General features: G+C 42.9%; 1 protein-coding gene across 2 annotated transcripts; it reads left to right on the top strand.

The window, feature by feature from the left end:
- Positions 1 to 1868: 1868 nt before the first annotated feature.
- On the top strand, positions 1869 to 22284 carry SULT1C2 (sulfotransferase family 1C member 2). 2 transcript variants are annotated; one of them, XM_002757476.7, is made up of 8 exons: positions 1869 to 2074; positions 7029 to 7201; positions 7605 to 7730; positions 13260 to 13357; positions 16626 to 16752; positions 17227 to 17321; positions 17452 to 17632; positions 20121 to 22284. In XM_002757476.7, exons 2-8 carry the CDS (start codon positions 7051 to 7053, stop codon positions 20231 to 20233), a joined length of 891 nt encoding a protein of 296 aa, XP_002757522.4. In that variant the 5' UTR covers positions 1869 to 2074; positions 7029 to 7050; the 3' UTR covers positions 20234 to 22284. The 2 variants fall into 2 exon arrangements, with proteins under 2 accessions (XP_002757522.4, XP_008978479.4); XM_008980231.5 differs by having other exon boundaries at positions 7599 to 7730.
- Positions 22285 to 23504: the final 1220 nt, after the last annotated feature.

Raw genomic sequence — 23504 nt, 5'->3', positions numbered from 1 at the left:
GCATTTTTGGCAGGGAGAACAGCAAGAGTGAAGCAGGGAAGCAGGAAATTATAGGATGCATACAGGAGACAGTAAGCCATTCAGTTCACCTGGTGTGTGGGGTCCACAGCAGGGATGGTGTTATTTTTTTATTTTTTATTATTTTGAGATGGAGTTTCGCTCTTGTTACCCAGGCTGAGAGCAATGGCGCGATCTCAGCTCACCGCAACCTCCGCCTCCTGAGTTCAGGCAATTCTCCTGCCTCAGCCTCTCGAGTAGCTGGGATTACAGGCAAGCGCCACCATGCCCAGCTAATTTTTTGTATTTTTAGTAGAGATGGGGTTTCACCATGTTGACCAGGATGGTCTCGATCTCTTGACCTCGTGATCCACCCGCCTCGGCCTCCCAAAGTGCTGGGATTACAGGCTAGAGCCACCGCACCCAGCCTGCTGTTATATTAAAGAAGTTCTTGAGCCAGGCATTCAACAGGGTTGAGGTAGGAGGATCGCCAGCTCAGGAGGTCGAGGCTGCCATGAGCTGTCATCATGCGTCTTCATTCCAGCCTAGGCAAGAGAGTGAGACCCTGTCTTATAAAAAAATAATAATTAATTGAGAAGGTCTTGAATTCAAAGTGCAAGTATCCAGAATTTGAACCATAAACAACCGGAGGATAGTCTTATCTGAGCTGAGCTTAATTTATATGCTGAAAGTATGAGAGACTAGTAGGGAAGAGACCAGAAATAGGAAGACTGCTAGAAGATTGTGCAACATCCCAGTTCATCTGCCACAAATGTGGAGGAAGCAGACACTAGCAGTTTCTCCAATTATAGAGACTGTGGCCCATGCAGACAGCAAAGGCAGGGAGATGCAGCATGCCATACAGCCTGGCTCTGATATTGGCAGACACCTTAGCAGGCTTAGGGACTTTAACTGCAGAGAAAATGTGAGTTAGCACTAAGAACGGTGAATCAGCCCTATGGGGCTGAAAATTGACAGCATTGGGATAAGTGGAACTGAGAAGAGAGCAAAAGTAGAAAATGAAAGTTCAATTTTTTTTTTTTTAAAGCTCTTTGGAAATGAGGAAGAAGTGGTGTCAGCAAAGAAGCATTAGGATGTACAGGGTCAAAGAAGACAAGGGAAGGTTTGGCAAGAAGAGCAGATGTGGTGCCGTTATGCTTAAATTCCAGAAGGAAAGCACCGGGGTAGGTACAAGGTTGGGCTGGCAGAAGAATAGCAGTTCAGAGATCATTAACTTGGTCCATTTGATTTCCCAGGCAACCAAAGACACCATGGAATATAATCTGCCTCCAGGAGAGTGTACCTTTTGTACAAGGCAGGGTGGAAATAAGTACGCACCTAAGCTCTAGACTTTTGCTCTATCCTCTCTGCATTTTGGTGTGGATGAATAGTTTGGGAAGAAAGGAAAGAAGAACCAGCAGTTTTAGGCATGTGCTACACAGTGTGTTTATTAACATTGTTGCTTTCAATCTTAAAGCATGGATTGGAGACAGGCAGTATTACCCACACTTCATAGATGCTGAAAGTAAATCTCAGGCTGAGTATGGAAGAAAAGGGAGTTCATCAAATAAGCAGGAGCCTATCTGAAATCTGATGCATCTGGTCCTAGAGCCACCCTTCCATTTCCCCCCAGTCCCCACCTGTTTAAACTTCTCTGCCAGCGGGAGGAGGGAGGGCCAGAGCAGCCTAGGGCCAGGAGAGATGTGAAGAACTCTAGGTGGTGACCAAGAGAAGGAGCAGAGTGTGCCTTTAGTTCATATGAACTAGAGGGAGCTGGTATTTGCACAGCAGTCAGGGTCACATGACTGATCACGGTACAGTGAGAAGTTCTCCCTCCCAGGGCAAAGTCACAGTTTGTTTCTGTTCAATCCAGATTCTTCCAGTAAAAGCTTCAACTTCCCACACTGAAGCTGAGAGCCTCCCAAAGTGCTGGCTACCTGCTGAGCACCACTGTAACTTTGAGACAGTGGTAATTTGACCCTCTGCAATTGCTGTCCCCTTCCTGCCAAAGTCCTTTCCGTGACTGCTGACGCTTGGGTGTGCCTTTGGGCTACTGACTTTCAGCTGGAACTTGAAGGTAAGAATATGGCTTAAAATAAATTCTGTACCTAACTCGTTAGTTTACTTTTAGCCGTTAGCCACACAGGTGTGACTTTATAGATGCATTTACTCAAACCAGAAAAGATCCTAAGAATCTGATAAAATAATATAAAAAGAACTTTGTAACCAACAGCCTCCAGCCTAAAAATTCAGACCTAGAAATTCAGGACCTCAGGCAATCACCTCCCAAAGCTCTCTCCCCTGTAATACTATCTCTTTCTTCCTCCCTGATCTTTTCCCAAATACCCACCCTGTCCCATCCTTCTTCAGGGCCAACTCAACTTCTCTAGCCAAGACCATTTCTTCTTCCATGAGAGCCCTCCTCTTACGCCAGCCTTATAAGCAAGTGATTGTAAGACGTGCAGTAAGAATTATAAAATTTGCACACAAACTACTATAGGATCCCATGGAAAGGAGTGATTATTTCTGTTTACAGAGTCAGGAATGCCTCCGCAAAAGTGGTCATAGGGATCTGGCCTGATAGGATGAAAGGTTCCTGCTGGCTGCTCAACGGGAAATGTATGTGTCTACATGCCTGCCTCTCCAAGGGCAGGAACCATGTGCTGATGTGCCCCAGCAATGAGAGCCCTGGGGAAGTTGAGAAAGGCTTGCAACTTATCCCATGGGAACTGGTGGGTCCTTCTGCTCCCACTGCACTACTCACTTGCCTCAAGTCTCTTGCTGCACCTCCTCTGAGCTTTAGCCAGGTTCTATCACTCCCGGTGCAGGCCTCCAACAAGAGCAATACAGTGGGATCCATAGTACACTGGACAGCCAAGCCCTTAATGACCCTGGTCTTCAGCAGCAGCAGGTGCCCTTCCACACACATTCACAGCCATACCCAGGCCTTCTGTCATCAGCTACCTGCACAGAGCACAACACCTACAACAGAGCTGGCCAATGTACGAGAATGATTCTCAGGACATTATTTCCAGGCCAGAGCCCTAAGCTCACATGTACACCTGCCTACAGGCCCCTTCCATTGGGAAGTCCCACAAGTACCTCAGACTCAACCCCAGAATTGGACTCACCATCCCCTTGCCCCCACCCTATACAGGACATTCTCGCTGTGTCCTCACATGGTCATTCCTCCATGTGCACACATCCCTGGTGTTGCCTAGTGTGTCCTAATCTCCTGTCATTCAATACCAGATTGAATTAGGTCTCATCCTAGTGGCCTCGTTTTAACTTAATCACCTCTTTAAAGACATTATCTCCAAATACAGCCACATGCTAACATACTATGGACTAGGACTTCAACATATGAACTTAGAAAGACACAATTTGAATCCGGCTAATATGTGTCTTAGTCCATTTTGTGTTGCTACAACAAAATACCTGAGGCTGGGTAATTTATAAATATCAGAGGTTTATGGTCAGGCACAGTGGCTCATGCCTATAATCTCGGCACTCTGGGAGGCCAATGCCGGTGTATCATCTGAGGCCAGGAGTTCAAGACCAGCCTGGCTAACATGGTGAAATACTATTTCTAATAAAAATACAAAAATTTAGCCAGGCATGGTGGCACATACCTGTAATCTTACCTACTCAGGAGGCTGAGGCAAGAGAGTCACTTGAACTCAGAAGGGGGAGGTTGCAGTAAGCCAAGATTGCGCCATTGCACTCCAGCTTAGATAACAAGAGCAAAACTCCATCAAAAAAAAAAAAAAAGGAGGTTTATTTGGAATTATGATTCTAGTGGCTAAAATGTCCAAGAGCATGTGCTCACCTTGCGGTGAGGGCCATGCTGCATCAAGGCATGCTGAGAAGTGGAAAGGCAAGCAGGCATGTGCAGAGGGACCAAAGTCACCCAATTCTGGGAGATGGCATTAATCTACTCATGTGGGATCCACGCTTGTGCCTCAAACACCTCCCAAGAGACCCCATCTCTCAGGACTGCTGCACTGGCAGTTAAACTTCAACATGAGTTTTGGTGGGGACTATCTACATCCAAACCACAGCAGTACCCAAAAACTGTTTCGTAGTTTTACGTTTACATATATATATGTGTACTTTTTGTTCATAACTATGTATAAACAGTTTTCTGTCACTGCCATAACAGATTGTCAAAAATTTAACAGCTTAAAATAACACAAGTTTATTATCTCACACCTAACAGATGTCTCTGGGTAAAATCAAGGTGTTGGCAGGGCTGTGTTCCTTTCCCGAGGCTCTGAAGAAGAATCCCTTCAAACTCATTCCGGTTGTTGGAAGAATTCAGATGCGTGTAACTGTAGGACAGAGGTCCCATTTCCCAGTTTGCTGAGGTTCATTTTGTGCTTCTGGAGGCCATGCCTTGTCTTGTTTTCCCCTTTGTCTCTAAGCCAGTAATGGCAAGTTGAGTCATTCTCACGCTTCCAATCTCTCCAGCCACTTCTTCTGCCACATGACTCTGACTGGCTCCTTTCTACCCTTGTCCACTTCTAAGTGTCCTTGTGGTCACATTAGGCCCAGCTGGATAATCCAGGACATGCTCATTGCCTTAAGGTCCTTAACCTAAATTCCATCTGCAAAGCCCTTTGCCACAAACTGTAATGTGTTAGGAATTAGGACATGGACATCTTTAGGGCCATTATTCTGCCTACAACAATATATATTTGAAAAAGACAGATAGACGTACATCAAAATAATAACAACTCTTGTTTGGTAGATGTTTTCCTTGCACATTTGGACTTTTTCCAAATTTTCTGCAAGGTATACCTTTAAATTCACCATAAAAAAACAAGAGGCAATTTTTTAAAAAGGAACATAGGACTTGTAGACAGATTTTGGCTGTGATCCTGGGCAAGTTATTGATTATGTGACTCTCAGCTTCTTCACCATGAATTAAGAGAGAAAAAGAAAAGTCCATGAAGGACCTAACAGAAGGCCTACAAGAAATGTTTGTTCTTATCCTTCCTCTGCTGAAGTTGATCACACCATAATTTCAGGAGTACTATCCAAACTCCACCTTCTTTGACATATTATTATAAATACAGCTGCTTGTCATATTTAAAAATTTTCAGAAATAATTTCTCTTCTATTTTCTGAAAATTGTCTTCATCTTAAAGGGCTCAGCTCAATCTAGAAGGAGAAGCTGCCATGAACACCGACCTCGCTAATCTGGGCACCTAATTTTCTCATCCATTTTATGAAGTAACTGAGCCAGATTTTTTTCAACCTCTAGCAAGCACATACTGTTACATTTTCTGTAAGGACCCTTTCAGATCTGAAGTTCTATCACTCATATTAAGCAAAAGCTAAAATAAATTACTGTGTAGCATGCACAGGGCCCAGCGATGACAAATTGAAGTGTTTGGTAAATGTTAGCCTTATCAAGTAGCCAGCTATCCTTCAGTAATTGCGGCTTACTTCTTCTGCTTTCTCCTTTTGGTGCATTTAAAAGTCTTCCCTCAATACAACAATGACAAAAAATCACACACATACAAGGCAAAACTGGGCAACTGAGTTATTTCTCCTACAAATGGTCAATAAGCACATGAGAAGATGCTTGACATCATTAGTCATTAGGGAAATGTGAATCAAAACTGCAATGAGCTGTTTATTACCCCACACCCAATAGGATGGCTATTATCAAAAACAGACACAGGAAACAGTAAGTGTTGGTGACAATTTGGAAAAATTGGAACACTTGTGAACTGCTTGTAGAAATGTAAAATGGTGCAACTGCTGTGGAAAATGCTGTAACAGATCTTCAAAATATTAAACATAGAATTACCAGATGACCTAGCAATTTCACTTCTGAGTGTATTCCAAAAAGAATTGAAAGCAATAATTCAAAGAGATATTTGTACATCAATGTTCACAGAGATCTAATTCACAACAGCTGAAAGTTTCCATCAATAAATGTATGGATAAACAAAATGTAGGCCGGGCACAGTGGCTCACACCTATAATCCCAACACTTTGAGAAGCCGAGGTGGGTGGATCACCTGAGGTCAGGAATTCAAGACCAGCCTAGCCAACATGGCAAAATCTCTTATGTACTAAAATTACAAAAGTTAGCTAGACATGGTGGCAGGCACCTGTAATCTCAGCCACTCGGAAGGCTGAAGCATGAGAATTGCTTGAACCCTAGAGGCAAAGGTTGCAGTGAGTCAAGATCACGTCACTGGACTCCAGTCTGGGCAACAAACTGAGCCTCTGTCTCAAAAAAAAAAAAAAAAAAAAAAAAAAAATATATATATATATATATATGTATATGTATACTATATTAAAAATACATATAAAATATATATTTTATATACATATAAAATACATATACATACAAATAATATGTATATATATTTTACATGTATTTTTTTTTGAGACAGAGGATTACTTTGTGGCCCAGGCTGGAGCAACAAAAAATATATATAAATATGTATAATATATTAAAAATACATATAAATATATAATATATAATATGAATTATATATCTATTATATGTATTTTTAATATATTATACATATTTATATATTTTTATATATTTATACACCCACACACATAGAATTACCGATGACCTAGCAATTTCACTTCTAAGTATATTCCAAAAAGAATTGAAAGCAATAATTCAAAGAGATATTTGTACATCAATGTTCACAGAGATCTAATTCTATGAAATAGAGAAGGAAATCCTATCACATGCTACCACATGGACGAGCCTTGAAGAGATTAAGCTTTCAATTATGACATGGAAAGTAAAATGCTTTTTGCCAGGAGCTTAGGAAACCTCAGGAATTGGAAGTTATTGTTTAATGGATACAGAGTTTCTATCTGGGAAGGTGAAAAACTTCCGGAGATGGAGGGTGATAATGGTTGCACAACAATGTGAGTATACTTAATGCTTCTGAGCTGTACACCTATAGATAGATGGTTAAAATTATCAATTTTATGTTATGTGCATTTTAACACAACTTCTTTAAAAAATTTCCTCTACGCCTTTCCCATAGGGACCCCCAACCCTGAGACACTATGGCCCTGACCTCAGAATTGGGGAAACAGATAAAATTGAAAGAAGTGGAGGGGACCCTCCTGCAGCTTGCAACTGTGGACAACTGGAACCAGATACAGAGCTTCGAGGCCAAACCAGATGATCTGCTCATCTGCACCTACCCTAAAGCAGGTGATTTCAGGGCAAGAGGGACAGCAAAGACCTGCTGAGCCAGCATGGGCTGGTCTCTTAAGTTAGAATTCCCCTTGACAGGAAATCTGCTCCTTCTTATTGTTCCACAATGGAGTTCGGGGCTCAGGGCTAGGCAGGATACCTGATATCCCTGGGTTTTCCAGGAAAGCTGCTGTGCTCTGCCATGCACTGCTCTTGGGTGGGCCAAGCCTTGCCTGTGCTCCTCCACTCCCTGCAGAGATCCTAAGTCCATCCCACGTGGACTTCCATCACTCATGGTTAACAGGATACTGACCCGAGGAGAGGTGGATGGAAACACCAAGCTCCACATCCCCTCTGTTTACTCAGGACTCTTCAGGGAAGATTGTCTAACAGCTTCTCATCCTTCTTTTCTGAGCCTCAGGAACAACGTGGATTCAGGAAATTGTGGATATGATTGAACAGAATGGGGACGTGGAGAAGTGCCAGCGAGCCATCATCCAACAGCGCCATCCTTTCATTGAGTGGGCTCGGCCACCCCAACCTTCTGGTGAGAGCACCTCCCTCTTTCTTTCTTCCAGCTTTCTTTCCCTCTCTTCTGTTTTCCCCGATCTTTTCTCACTTTTCCCCTCTTCTCTCTATCTCTCCCCCTTCTCCCTCCTCTTCTCTCTCTCTCTTTCTCTCTCGCTTTCACTGTCACATGTTTCCATGTTTCTTCTTTTTATCTTCCTCTCACCCTCTGTCTACATATTATTTAATATTGTTTACCGAAAGTGAATCACCAAGTGAAAAGGATGTATGCTAGGGTCAGATTCTGCCTTATTTTCTTCTTAAGCCCTCCCCCAATCATGTGCAACTGTAGAACATACAGAAGATGTACAAAACTGTAAGCCATTCACCCCTTCTTCTCTCTATACCCCACCCTGATAAAGCTCAGTGCACCCAGGAGGGTGTATAAGAATTGGTAATTCACACACACACACACACACACACTCCAATGCATTTGAAACCAATTATTTCTGTTCAATAGAGAAGACTTTTTCAGGTAATGCTCAACCTGGAAGTGTTTCTCTTCACATAAAAAAAAAAAGAAGAAGAAGAAAGCTAAAAGATATAATCAAAAGGCTATATTTCAGGTAACTGGGAGATGATGGAAGTACTTTGCAAAACAAGGACAGGAGGAAGGCCTGCTTCCCTAAGTTGCAGCATTGCAGAGATCCATGTGATAGAAAACTGGGAACACAAGTAGCTGAAGCATGAAAATGTAGTCAATGAAACTCTAGGATGAAGTCTAGGCTTGGAGCAACTGGAGACAGAGGTCTCATAAATTCCTAAAAATGTCTTAGATAGAAAGTCCCTGGTCTGATGCATACAAGACACTTGTAACCTGTGCAAGGTGTCTCCAAGTCAGAATAGCCTTAAAGGATTTTGCTTTCCCCTGTGATCCTGCCATCCAGCCCCTCTGGCTCTTCTGGCTCTCAATAAGAAGAGAATCGTCACTAGGTAGGTAACAACTGGCTTTGCAATCCAGTGCCTGTTCCCTGCTGCTCTGAACTACCTGTGGGGCTCTGACCCCATAAACAGGCCAGCCTCTGTCTGCTTAACCATGATCCCACTCCATGTGCTATCAGGGGCTGCTGTTTTGTGTGTGTCTGATCTTCTGCTCCTTGAGCAGCAGGATGGCATAACGGTTAAGGACTACCAGGGTTTAAATCCCAACTCCATCACTCACCTCACGACATTTAAATCCTATTCACAAGGTTTACATAATCTCTCTGTGTTTCAGTTTCCTTAGCTGAAAAGTGTGGATAAAATCAAGGCCTTGTTGTGAAGATTAATGAATTCAATATTTCAATATAGGTAAAAAGCTTGAAGCAGTGCCTGGCACTGCCTATCTACATGTTAGGTATCTCTTACTAACCACCTCTCCAGGCCCCATGATGTGTTCCCTGATTATCTTAGACCAGCATTTTTTGTTTATTTAAAGATGGGGTCCAGCTCTGTCACCCAGGCTGGAGTGCAGTGGTGACATCATAGCTCACTGCAACCTGGTACTCCTGGGCTTAGGCAATCTTTCCACCTCACCCTCCTGAGTAGCAGGTACTGCAGAGGAACACCACTGGGCCTGGCTAATTTTTTAATTGTTTGTAGAGTTAGGGTTTCACTCTGTTTCCCAGATTGGTCTCAAACACCTGGCTTCAAGCAATCCTCCTGCCTTGGCCTCCCAAGCCACTGGATTCACAGACATAAGCCACCACACCCAGCCTAAGAACAGCTTTTGATCTTTGTTCTACCTCTTGCCCCTGCCCCTGACCAATGTCTTACCTCTGACAATTTGGGAGATTAAAGAAAGAGGAGAGGCCTAAGCAAGATTTCTAATGAAGCATTCTTGGCAGTGGAGAGCAGAGTGTTCAATTATTAAATCAGCATACAGGATAGAGCTATAGAATCTGCAAAAAGGATAGTAACCAATCGCCCAGTTTCACACGTCAGACAGAGGCAACCTGGCCTCTTTATGAACCAAGGTGCCTTGCGTCCAGGACTCATAAAGAGTCTCAGGTTTCTGAGAGTAACAAACAGTCTCAGGCTTTATGATCTGCCTGGCCACAGACAGCTGAATACTGGCTGGAGAGTCAGCTGTGCAGTGGTTTTCTTTCAGAGTAGATGATCCCTGCGCGCAGAGATGAGGAGCACCCCTGGGAGGAGACTAGTTGCTGACATAGACTCATGGTTGTTGGCCAAAGGTCTCAACCACTCTTGGAGCGGTCTGGCATGGGCAGGCACCACTAGTTAATGGACTAGCTTGTGCTCTGCATGGTCAGTCTCCCTTCCAGGCCCCCTTCCACTCTCCCATCCACTCCCAGCCTCAGAGCTGTTCTGTGACAAAACAGATCACATCTGTGACCCACAAAGAATTGATTTGGAAAGAAGACTTGTGTCCACGTGTGTGCACATGCATGCATGTGTACGAACAGTATATAGGTGAAACCTAGAAATGATCCACTCAGTTTCAGCAAACATCTATGCTCAAGGCCCGTGCTGCCATTAGACTTCACACCTGCTTGCCCTCAATAATTGTGGTCCCATGGAAGAAACCAATGCAGATGATATAACAACGAGCATGGAGCACTACTGGCAGAGTGAGGGGAACATGGCCAAAGAACAGTTCCTGGAAGTGACACCTAAATGATAAACTGTTGACATTACTAATTTTCTGCTTCTCTCTCCTGTCAGACTGCAAACTCTTTGATGGCAAGAAACAAGTTCTGTTTAACTTTGTACTCCCATGGGGCTGTTTCTACAGTATTGGCTGGATTGATTTATCCCACACAGCCATATGCAATTTGGCTTGTATCCCAAGGCTAGGATCTTAGTATAGCTTTTGAAGGCCAAAAATAACCCCTTTTGCCCCCTTATTCCCCACTAGTGAACTTGGGAATGGGCCCTGCAGCCTGGGCTGTGTCATGCACTCTCTCCACTATGAGTCTGAACAACCATCGTGGCTGGTGAGGCCACTCCAAGGGGCTTTTCTGGATCATTGATGAGAGAGAGGTGAGGCGAGAGGGTGGGAGGGTAGAATGTACAATGTACCTATGTTTATAAAAGAAAACACTGGTCAACTGCTTTATTTAAAGCTCCAACTCCACAGCATCTCTCTCTCGTGTAAGGGTTTTTTACAGAAAAGTTGGAGTTGGAGCTGGGCTGAGCCCACCAAAAGGGCTGGATCAGGAGTAGGAGTGGGTCTTCCTACTAGTCATGAGCAGAAAGGATGACTGTGTGCCATCTGAGGACCTTGATGACTAAGTACAGACTTCCCAATTAGAAGACTAGGTCTCTTTTAGGTACTAAGTGGTTACTGCTCTCAGGGCATTAAATTGGGTGTGATAGGAAAGAGGAGAGCCATGAGCATCAGGAAGAAAATCAACTGGCCTGCAGATCTCACTTTCTGGCAGATTCCCTGGATTTGTTTTCCAGCTTGGGACTGACAGTCCAACTCCACCCATAACTTTCCCTTCTGTCCTCTGTATCTGCTAAGGTTTATTATCGTTTTCATCTCTGTGTTTCCCTACATTGTGCTTCCCTACATTGGCTTCTTTAGCTCCACTACTATTTTTCTTTTCAGCTATGTATGCTCTGCTATTTTACCCTATTCATTGTAGGTTTTCATGTCCAGACACTTCATAAATCTTCCTGGTCTTTTTAGTAGTCTCTTGTTTCCTTGCTCATGTTTTCAACTTTCTCTTTTATTTCTTTGCACATTTTTTTGAGATGGGGTCTCATTCTGTCACCTAGGCTAGAGTGCAGTAGTGCAGTCACAGCTCACTGCAGCCTCAACCTCTCCAGCTGAAGCTATCCTCCCATCTCAGCCTCCCAAGTAAGTAGCTGGGACTACAGGTGCATATCGCCACACCCAGCTAATTTTTGTTTGTTTTTTTTTTTTTGGAGACAGGATTTCACCATGTTGCCCAGGCTGGTCTCAAACTCCTAAGCTCCAGCAATCCACCTTCCTCAGCCTATCAAAGTGCCAAGATTACAGATGTGAGCCACTGCGCCTGGTCTTCTTTGCATATTTTAAACATAGTTATTTATATTCCCCATCAAGGCATCCAATAACTGAGGTCACTAGGAGTTTCGTTCTTCCACGTGTTTTTTACTAGCTCCTGTCCATAGAGCTTTTCCTTCATTTATTTTGTTATTTTGTAATTTTGTATAAAGAGCTCTTTTCTCCCTGTCTTGATCTCACACCTGCATTGGAACATTTCCAATCTAGAATAGTTTAAGTTAACTTCTGGTCCAAGCAGGTAGTATGATTTCATATCCATGTATATAGTATGAAAACAGAATTATGATTGTGTGTTCTCAAAAAAGCCTCTTTTTCTGCACCCAGAAAGAGTCAAGACAAAGAAATTACCTTACCTCTCTTTGTCAGTAGGTGATGTTTTTCTCTCTCACCTTTCACTGATGTGGCAGCCATTTGAGTTTCTCAGGCAAATGCATGGGTCTCTGTTCCTAATCTGTGCCTCACTAAAGCCAAGGCCTACCAGCCTCCTCCCTGAGCAGAGGTCACTAAACTGAGGACTGGGCGTCCTGGGAGGTGAACCCACTCAGGGAACCTGTCATCAATGCCTTTGCCCACATCTCCATCTTGTGGCTCCCTCCCTCTTCACTTTGGTCCCTGGAGGCTCCTCGTATTTTCTTATGAGCCTGATATGCATTTAAAGGATGTGTTTGGTGTTTTAATCAGAATCTGCAGGTGTGTGATTAACAGGAGAGATCTTCATAATGTTCAGGCCACCATGCCCCAGCAGTGGAAGTACTTGGAGAGACCCTTGAAGAGTGAATGGGACTGACCAGAGGTGTTGAGATCAAGGCCAGAGAGAGGCACAGGGGCCTGGGGAAGCAGGACCAGGGCACGTGGAAGGACAGAGTATGAGCTGGAGTAGAGGTGGAGCTGAGGAAAGAGACTAGAGGCAGGACAGCTTGGCAGGTTTTCTAAGGAATGTGGACTTCTACTCTAGAGTAGAAGCTCCTTAGAGAGAAGGTCTGTGTTTTTCTTGTCCTTGTTGCCTTTTCCCCTAACCTCAGCTTAACACAATGATTGCACAAAATGCTCATTAAGAGTTTTAAATGAGAGAGTAGAAATCATGACTCACAGGCCAGCAAATTTACATGTTTTTAGAGATGAAACAAGTGACTGCAAACAGGGCAGGTACATGAGAAGCCTGCTACAGGCACAGAGGGGTCATCTCTTGCTGGCAGGAAGGTGAGGGAGGCCTCTGCCCTCTGGTTCTGGCTGACTCTGCCTCAGCAAGACATCACTTGCCCATTCTCAGCTTCTGTCTCCTCATCCTTAAAGTGACAGAGTAAATTAACTCTAAGGCCCCATCCAGGACTCAAGCTGTGTAGTTCTACAAAAGTGAAAATTATATCAATAATCTCATTGTAAAATTCCAAAAGAAAGTCAAGAGACTAGCAGAAAGATAGGTAGGTGAAGGGATATCCTGGACAGAGCCTGGATCATGAGGTCCCCAGGTAGTGCTTGTACAACACAGATGTTTCCTCTTGAACTATTTCAAAGGTGTGGAAAAAGCCAAAGCAATGCCCTCTCCACGGATACTAAAGACTCACCTGTCCACTCAGCTGCTGCCACCATCTTTCTGGGAAAACAACTGCAAGGTAAGACAGCAACAGCTCCCTGTGACAGATGGGAGAGTAAGCCCACCAGAGCAAGTCCTGCAGACCCCAACGCAGAACATCCGTCATCACCTTTGCCTCTCCGCTGTCTCTGATGCTTACCAGCAAAGAGAAAATGTGAAGTTCTACACTTAGCAGGACATGCACCTGAACAGTTTCAAAGAGGATATGAAGGCAGGAGCCAGACTGAATTTTTGGAGGGAACTAGAGACACAGGGAGGCAGTGAGTGCAGGTAGTGTGGCTGTGAAATAAAGCAGGGAAGGTGGTGGTCCCAGGCTGTAGGCCAAAGGGAGGCCCCTAATAAATGAGGGAGGGAATAATGAGAGGAAAAGAGCTAAAGATCTCCCCAAAGGATAAACAGATGAACAGGCAGAGCAACGCTCCTGAGGACACCTGGCCTCAGCCTCTGGTAGACTCTGAGTTCCTTGTTTTATTTATTCTGTGACTATATTTGTATGCACCCTGGTGCCTAATACACCAGGCACATAGAGGCCATTAGACACGTGCTTGCTAAGTAAACACGGAAGTGGCTGTGAAGCATGTGGAGTCAAGGGTACAAACTGAGCTGCCAGCCTTGGTGAGAAAGTAGGGCACTGTTTCCTCAGAGGCAGGAATGAAAGGAGAAGAAGGGCTAAGAAAGATATGTTTCTGGGGGACTGGAGTTAAGTTGGAGGACTCATCAAATGACTTCAATCCTTTCAGTAATGTTGGATAAGGAGACAAAAACTTCCATGTCCAGGATTATGGAAAACTAGGTATTCTGAGTCCCTGAAACCCTTTTGTGTAAGCCATCCAGGAATACTGCGTAACAAACACAAGTTTTCTTTTAAATGCGTAACTGAGATCAAAATAAAGTCCCTAAGCTTAAAACCTGCAGAGGAAACTGAAACTCAGAGAGGAAAATTGAGACTGGGGCTCTTCTGGGGAAATATGACCTGGATAATCCAGCAACTTGAGTTTTAATGGCTGCACAGGGTCAGCGTCAAAGCCAGGACACAAGGAACCAGAAGAATGAGGAGCCAAAGCTGGGACTACTGAAGGGCAACATCCTCAATGGATGGGTGGAGGAGGCAGAGGGAGACCCAAGGGAACTGCTCTGCTTTGACCTGGGCTCTCAGCTCCCTTGAGAATGTGTAGCCACAGGTTTCCTCTCCCAGGGTTTCAGATTCAAACTTATACTCCTTACCTTGTCCAAGAAACTACAAGCAGAGAAATTAGCACAAGGTGGTCCCCGCTGCTAGTGTTCCAAGGTCCTCTCTGGAGGGACACAGCTTCAACTCAGGTCCCATAGGATCCCCACTTGAGCTCACTATCCCACATTACAAAATACACAAAAGAACAAGCTGCCATGAAACACAGTCTTCAGAAAGAACCCACGGCAGAGTAAGACCTCAAGAACTTCAGACACTATAATTATCAGCTCTAGAAATAAAATAAGGTTCAAGTTGTGTGAATAAATGAGTGAATCAAAGATAAAGAAAAAAGATACATTTAGACATAGAATTATTAAGTAAATAAATGGAATTTCTACAACAAAAAATATACAGTCGTTGAAATTAAAAACTCAAGAACAGGTAAAGCTGCACCGAGAATCAGTGAACTCAGACAGGAAGGTTTGAGGGTAGAGGTTTGAGGAGAGAGGAGAGACCTGTGGCTGGAGCTAAGAGCTATGAGAGGGAGCACGGGAAAATCTAATAAAGGATTATCAAGCAGCAAGGAAGAGGAAGAAAACTGAGGATAAAAAATATAGAAACTCAGGGGGAATATTTTATATCAACATTTCTTAGAATCTTTACTGGTGCTTGCAGCTTGGTAAGTTGGAGAAGAGAAGATGGGCAGTAGGACTTAGTAGATAGTAACAAAGTCAACGCCATCAGGAGCAGTTTCTCAACCTCAGCACTTGTTCTAAAGGGCCTGGGACTTGATTTAATAAGGCATGGCAAGACACACAGGCATAGTGGTGACTGTCATCAGGAAGACGTGTATCTTCGCAGATCCCTAGAAGAGGAGGCACGGCACGTCACACAGAGCCTCGCAGGGAAGCATGGGGATAGGCCAGGAGGCAGAGAGATTGAGCGGGAGACATGGGCAAGAGTCTTGATGTGGTTTCATTGGGAAGGAACAGATGAGGCAGGATAAGCAGGCTTGGGATTGACCAGTTTAAACCACTGCCGCAGGCTCTCGGGCACAGGGGTTGGGCCTAGTGGTCTGGTATCTGACACTGGGGTGGTCAGAGCAGGTAAATAGTGACCTAGTATGTAAGAGCCCAACAATGGAGGTATTCGGGGTGTAGGCTCTGGGGTGTTATAGGCAGTTCCTCCAGAGTAAGCAAAGCCCCAAGATATTAAAGCATCAGTATACAGAATATAAAAGATAAAATTCATACAGCACTCCTGACATTTGGGGCAGATTTTTCTTTCTTGTGGGTGGAGCAAGGGAACACTTTTGTGTATTGTAAAATGTTGAACAGCATCCTTGGCCCCTACATAGATGCCGGTAGCACCACCACTCCAAGTTGTGAAACCAAGAATGTCTCCAGACATTGCCAAATGTCCCCTAATGGACACAATCATCCCATCATTCCCAGTTGAGAACCACTTAAAAGTGAAAAACAAAAAAAGCACAGCATTGAAATAGCTGATCATAGATCTGAGATGGGTAATCAAGAGGTCCATTTGGGATTGATGCTGTTAAAAGTTCAAATTTGGTAAAATGAAAGTTTGGAGGGTGGAGGGATCTGAAGTTGTGGTCAAAGCGGAACTGGAAGGGATGATTGTAGGGGCAGAGCTGAAATAATTAGAGAAGGAAATCATTCAAGCTGAGGAGGCCAGGAGAAAAATAGGAGCGCTTTTCTTGCTCTGTGGCTCAAACTCTTAAACATGAAGCTTCTGTGCATCTTTGGGAGGGTACTCGAGGGGTCAGCAGTTTTGGCTGATACCGTTGGAAGTCTCCTATTCACGTGGCAGGTCATAGTTTATAGAGAAAGATTTTGCTCCTGATACCAAAGGGGAAATCAGGTAATCTAACCACCAATCCCTAATCGATGAGCTAATTAAAAGGACTGAGTTTGCAGTAGAGAGCTGACTTGGCAACAAAGCAGAGACAGGAAGAGGAGAGAGGTCACGAGGCCAAGTCATAGGGCCAGCACTACAGACCTGAGCCAGAGTGCACAGCCACTCTCAGGATGGCTCCACCTAAGGGAACTCTGTGAAAGTCCACTTTTGACCCACCTCTTTTCTTACCCCAAAGTTCCTTTATGTAGCTCGAAATGCCAAAGACTGTATGGTTTCCTACTACCATTTCCAAAGGATGAACCACAAGCTTCCTGACCCTGGTACCTGGGAAGAGTATTTTGAAACATTCATCAATGGAAAAGGTACAGAACATCCTTCACACCCTTGCATTCTCACTCCAGCTAGGCTGGGTCTAGGGAACCACAGGTGGCATTTTATCCCCTAGAATGCCTGTGCCTCGGCAAATGTGTCTTACCACAGAATGGGACTGGGCAGAGCTGGCTGGCCACTTTCTGAGTGTAGGCCCACAGCCCTCAGCATTTTCCATCTGATTCAAACCCTTTAAGTAGAGCCACCCTCCTTCCAAAGGGTGTCCTTGTCCCTATGTGATTGTACATAATAGACAGGAAGCTACTTTAGGGAGGATGTTGGAGCAAGTAACCCCAAGGCTGTCCCCATCCACATCATCCTCAAAATCAAACAGATTAGAACTCTCAGGACATATCTAATCCAGAATTTGGGTTTCCTCTCTCTAACTCACTTCAGGACAATCCCTAATACTCAGCAGGTTTTATACAATGCCTGTGTAAACCATTCTGTTCCTGGGTCTGTTTCAGTGGTTTGGGGTTCCTGGTTTGACCATGTGAAAGGATGGTGGGAGATGAAGGACAGATACCAGATTCTCTTCCTCTTCTATGAGGACATAAAGAGGGTGAGTGAAGGCTCTGCAGAAGAACCAGGTGCAGAGACATTCAAAGTTGTTTCAAATGATATCCCAGAGAATCGTAGTATTTGTTTCTGATACACTCATCCATTCAAGTCCGATGTTACCCTTGCCACAGGACCCAAAGCATGAAATTCAGAAGGTGATGAAGTTCATGGGAAAGAACTTGGATGAAACAGTGCTAGATAAAATTGTCCAGGAGACGTCATTTGAGAAAATGAAAGAAAATCCCATGACAAATCGTTCTACAGTTTCCAAATCCATCATGGACCAGTCCATTTCCCCCTTCATGAGGAAAGGTATGTGGGGCCTCTTTATCAGACACTCAGATTGTCTTGTAACATTGTCTCTGCCTGCCTCTTAGCCGACAATATTGGGTTTCATTAGTTCCAAGGCAACACACTTCAACTATTCCTAATATGTGTTTCTAATAAAACCAAGGATTTGATCTTGTTGTAGAAGAGAGCTTTCTAGGGTCTTGCTCCAGTATTTGGTTGCAAGGGACAGAGCTAGCCCCAGTGAAAGGAGCTTACTGTGAGGATTCACACTAGGCAATAAAGGAAATGCAATCACATAGAAAACTAGGAAGAGGAGCCACCACTGGTCCAGACCTCCCGAGGGCCCCTGGATCGCAGGGTCCAGGACTCAGCAGCAGGAGGGATGGGTCTTTGCTCCAAGGTTCCACCACTTAGAGGACTTGGCTGCTTTTCACATATCTGTCAGGCATGGACTCCTCTGCTGACCAACTTCCCGTCTCTCCACCCATTACACTTTTCTCCTAATTTATAACTTCTGATGACTCAGTTTCTGCCCATAACTTGGTCTTGACCCTGGCCCAAACCTGCTCTACTTCATGAGTTTCAGTTACAACTACTGTTGAGAACTGCCTCATCCTCAGTTTTTCTTTGTTCCAATTCCTGAAAGAGAAATTCTAATTGGCCCATCTAATATTTTTTAAGAAATCCTTTATCCCTTTGTAATTTAAAAAGCATAGCATGTCATTGTTAAATATTAAACTGGGCTGGGCAGATTGGCTCATGTCCATAATCCCACGTCTTGGAAGACTGAGGCATGAGAATTGGTTGAGGCTAGAAGTTCGAAATTAGCCTGAGCAAAATAGCAAGACCCCATCTCTACAAAAATATTATTTAGCAGGGTGTGGTGTTGCATGACTGCAGTCCCACTTTCTCAGAAGGCTGAGGTGGGAGTATCACTTGATCCCAGGAGTTTGAGAATGCAGTGAGCAAGGACCTTGCTACTGTACTCCAGCCTGGGTAACAGAACAAGACACTAGCTCTTTTTAAAAAATAAATTCAATCAATATAAAATGATATTCTTTAAAGGTCTCTTGACCAAAACTCCACCCCCAATAAGTAACTACCAACAGTATGGAAGTCCCTTTCTCTCTCATTTATAACATATACATTTTTTATTCACTACAGTGAAATCATGATGTACACATTGCTTTGAAATATCTTTTCTTCTTCCTCTTTGATTTTGCATGTGCTTGAATTTATGCTCTTGCATTTTCTGATCTACAACAGTATTCTATACCAGTGAAACAAACCAAAAAATTCTATCCCTTTTCTCTTTGGATAGTCAGTGGTAATGATTTGTAAAGATGCCCTTCTTCAGGCTCATACAAAACCATCTTTCTATACACCCTCCTTCTTCAGACTCATACAGACACAAAGATATGTAACCATAATGAAAGCTTGCTCCCTAAGATGCAGAATGGGGTCATATTTTATAGGTTTACTTACCAGGATATGAGACACCCCTCCAGGGCAAGGCATATAGACGCATATACCTCATTGACTTTTGTGGTCCCATGTTATACCAAGCTAAGGATACGTCATAACTCATCCAACTATTCCCCTAATGATATACACTATAGTTATTGTTGTTTTCAATGTTTGTTTTTCTGCATAATGTTACAGTAAATATCTTTGTGCATAAATTATTATTTTCTGATGGTTTTATTTCTGTTGCATAATTTTCTGGGAAAGGCATTGGTGGGGAAAAGAGTATTTTCCCTGTTTAAAATTAGTTTAAGTTGTTGCTTGGTGAAAAAATAGTATCTCATTCACATTTTTCCAAAATTGTTTTTTATTGAGATGTAATCAACATACTAAAAATGCACAGAACTTAAGTATGCAGTTCAACCCATTTTGACAAATGTATATACCCACACTACCAGCACCCCAATCAAGATATGAAACATTTTCATCACCCCAGAAAGTTCCCTCTGATGCCCCTTTTCAGTCAATGGGGCACAAGAGGGAACTTTCTGGGGTGGGAAAGTTCTGAGGGAACTTTCCAGGGCCAACATTTTTCCGATTTCTATTACTCTAGATTGATTTTACCTGTGGCCGGACTTCACATAAATGGAATCTCACAGTATTTACTTTCTTGTGTCTGGTGTATTGTGCCGAACATAAGGTTTTGGGATTCCTCCATGTTGTTGTGTGTCTGTAGTTTATTCTTTTATGCCTATGTAGTAATCCATCATGTAAATATGCTACAGGTAGGGCCAGGTCATGCAGGCCACTAGCTACCTTGGGTCAGTTGTCCAGCTGACTTAGAAGTCCATCCTCCTGCACAGAACCCCCTAGGACTGCTTTTTAGAGCAGAGCTGCTCGTGGACAGGTGTCCACTGAAGGAGGAGTTGGGTGAGTCAGGCATACAAACAGGCCAGATTCAGTATGGGCACTACACCACTTTACTCAGGGACACCACATCTTTCAATCAGAAAGTCACACTCCTGTCTGACCTTTCTTTTTCTAGGAACTGTGGGGGATTGGAAAAACCACTTCACTGTTGCCCAGAATGAGAGGTTTGATGAAATCTACAGAAAAAAGATGGAAGGAACCTCCATAAACTTCTGCATGGAACTCTGAGCAAGATATAAATAAAATTAAAAGGTGGATGGCAAGAGTGCAAATACTGTCTTTAATCCTTCAGTCCCAGCCAGAAGAATCTCTGAAAGCCTACTGTGAATGTATATGATGTGTACAAACTATGTCTGTGATGATTAACACTATGTAACCACTACACTTTTAAAAAAGGATCATGTCTAATGCCCATTTTCTCAACTATTCTTTCCAAAGTAAGAAATAAGATAGCTTAATAAACTAAGTAAAAGATATGACTAGAATACTAAAAAGATCATTTTAATCCCCATTATTCTCAGAAGTGTGTCCTAGTCCAAATATTAGGTTATGTCTATATTAATAACAAAATTTCTGGCATCTGTCCTGGCCATTCAGGGAAATCCAGTCTGGGCTCAGTCCTGGAGTTCTGCCAGGTCACTATTGGAAGGAACACTTTGAGGGCAACTGTGGTACAGCCAGCCCTGAGGAAACATGGCCTGATTGCCCTCACTGGCAAATGGGAATAAAATGGAAGTGCACAGAAGAGATGTCAGAAGACCAAAACCTGGTTAATAATCCTAGCACTAGGTCATATAGAAAACAGAAAGCATGATGGTGGCCTTTTAGGAACCCAAGTTATATTCTGGTGAAAGCAGAAAGGAGAAGACAGGATGGCTGTCAACAGTGTCATCACGGGCATGGCTCTCAGGCATGGAGGTAATTGGGTCTTGGCTTCAATGCTACCCGTTTGGGAAGCCCTAAACCAAGTGAGGAGTTCTTTTCCCCCACTTCCCATATTTGTCCCAGTTGCAGGCCCGTTGCTGTGCATTTACTCATCAATTTCTTATCTGTACCTCTCACTCAATTGTTAATTCTTTGGGATTCAGTCTCATGCAGTATTTACTCCTAGGACCTAATGCAGTGCCTGGCACACAATAAGTGCCCTTGAGAACTTGTTGAGGGAATAAAAAAATGCATGGATAAATGACTACAGCAAATGACAATTTCTCAACTTTGACACTTTTTTTTTAGTCCCAAATAGTGGCATTCTATAGCTTTGGGTAATAGAAGCAGTTCACCCTGGGATCAGGCAATCAGAGGAAGCATGAAGCCAACTAAAATTCTGACTGCTTTGTTGGATTTTGGAGAGTATTCTTTTTTTTAAATAGGGCCTCACTATGTTGCCCAGGCTGGTCTCAACTGACTGCTTTTTATTGTCACCATACACTGGCAATTCCAAACAATGTCAGTGTTAAAATACTTCTCCCTGAAAATAAGAAAAGAAAAACTCCTCTTGGCCTAAGTTCTAAATAATAGCTAGGTTACTACTGAGTTTTAATTATATGCATGTGAGCTTCAAATAGGCACCTTTTTATTATGTAAATAAATAAAAGTGATCTGCATCCCCACTACATTGTAAATTTTTGTTGTTTGGTTTCATGTCTTATTCACCTTTGTATGGAAATTAATTCAGAAACCCCAGGCATAGAATCTACCTTTATAATTGCAACAGGTAGGTGTAGCTCTGACTGCTTCCTTCCAAGGTTAAGTTCATAACAGTTCAGAATCCTTCAAGCTGACTTCAGGTATAACCTGTATCTCCAACCCTGCACTATTTGCATATTGCTGTTTAAACAGTAAATTTGCCATAGATGATGATGGCACAATGTTTGTAAAGGAAAAGAAGCAGAACACCTGAGTTTGTGCAACACTCTTATTCGCTGAAATGACTTGGGGTTTTCAGTTGTAACCAAAATATAAAACAGTAAAATTTCAGAGTGTGAACAGCAACATTTACATCTTTGTTTAGTAAGTACAAAGTTGTGCTCATACAGGAAGTTCACAGGCTTTGAATAATTACTTTAAAAATGAAATTTACTCTTTTCTAAGTGTTAATTATTTGTTTTAAAATTTAAGAATGAATCAAGAATATAAGACATTACACCAGTGGTATAATTTAGTAATTGTCTGACTTGTACTTTTTGTAGACATTTTAATTTTATTAAATTGGCATTCTGATTTTCTTACTGGCATGAGTCTATACACAAGGTTGAATAAAAGAAAAGTTTCACTGACTACATTTCTTTACTATTATCATTATTTGTCTCTGTGCATGACTAACACTGAAAATAATTTTGCTGTATACGGAAGTAAAGGTTTGGCTGTGTCCCCACCCAAATTTTATCTTGAATCGTAGCTCCTATAATTCCCACATATTATGGGAGGGACTCCATGAGAGATAATTGAATCATTGAGGTGGTTTTCCCCATACTGTTCTCATGGTAGTGAATAAGATCTAACGATTTTATAAGGGCTTTCCTTTTTCCCTTGACTCTCATTCTCTTCTTGTCTGCCACCATGTATGTGCCTTTTCACCTTCTGCCATGATTGTGAGGCTTCCCCAGCCTTGTGAAACTGTGAGTCTACTAAACCTCTTTTTCTTTATAATTTACTCAGTCTTGGGTATGTCTTTATCAGCAGTGTGAAAATAGACTAATATGGTAAATTGGTACTGGTGGAGTGGGGCACTGCCGTAAAGATACCCAAAAATGTGGAAGTGACTTTGGAACTGGGTAACATGCAGAGGTTGGAACAGTTTGGAGGGCTCAGAAGAAGACAGGAAAATGTGGGAGAGTTTGGAATTTCCTAGAGACTCATTGAATGGCTTTGACCAAACTGCAGTGTTTTGGGGGTAACTGGTGGGAGATAATTGAATCATGGGGGCAGTTTCCCCTATATTCTTCTCATGGTAGTGAATAAGCCTCACAAGATCTGATGAGTTTATGAAGTGTTTCCTTTTTCACTTGGCTCTCATTTTCTTTTGTCTGCTTCCATGTAAGACATGCCTTTCACCTTCCACCATGCTTGTGAGGCCTCCCCAGCCACGTGGAAATGTAAGTCCATCAAACCTCTTTTCTTTATAATTTACCTCGTCCTGGGTATGTCTTTATCAGCAGCATGGAAACTGACTAATACAAAGATAGTAATATAATAATAATAATAATTCACCCCAAGGTTAGCTATGATCCCAAATACTAAACTGCATTCTGATTTTTAATTGGTTGATTGGTGGTGGGTTGATTGATTGGTCCTGTTACAGAAAAAAAGTATTCAATGACACTTATTAAAGCACAGTAGGGCAGATTTTAGTCAGGACCATCTTCACACGTGTAGGGATCATGGCAATAGGGTCTTGCAGTAGAAGAGATTGTGTTCAACTCTTAATACAATATGGGCAAGTGGGAATTTATAGCCATGTAGAAGAGTGAAGAAGGAGGGATAGAAAATTACTAAGAGG

Source organism: Callithrix jacchus, chromosome 14 (genome assembly GCF_049354715.1).
Source record: "Callithrix jacchus isolate 240 chromosome 14, calJac240_pri, whole genome shotgun sequence".
NCBI lineage: Eukaryota > Metazoa > Chordata > Mammalia > Primates > Cebidae > Callithrix > Callithrix jacchus.
Note: the sequence above shows the minus strand (reverse complement) of the source record. Positions and strands in the feature narration are given on the sequence as shown.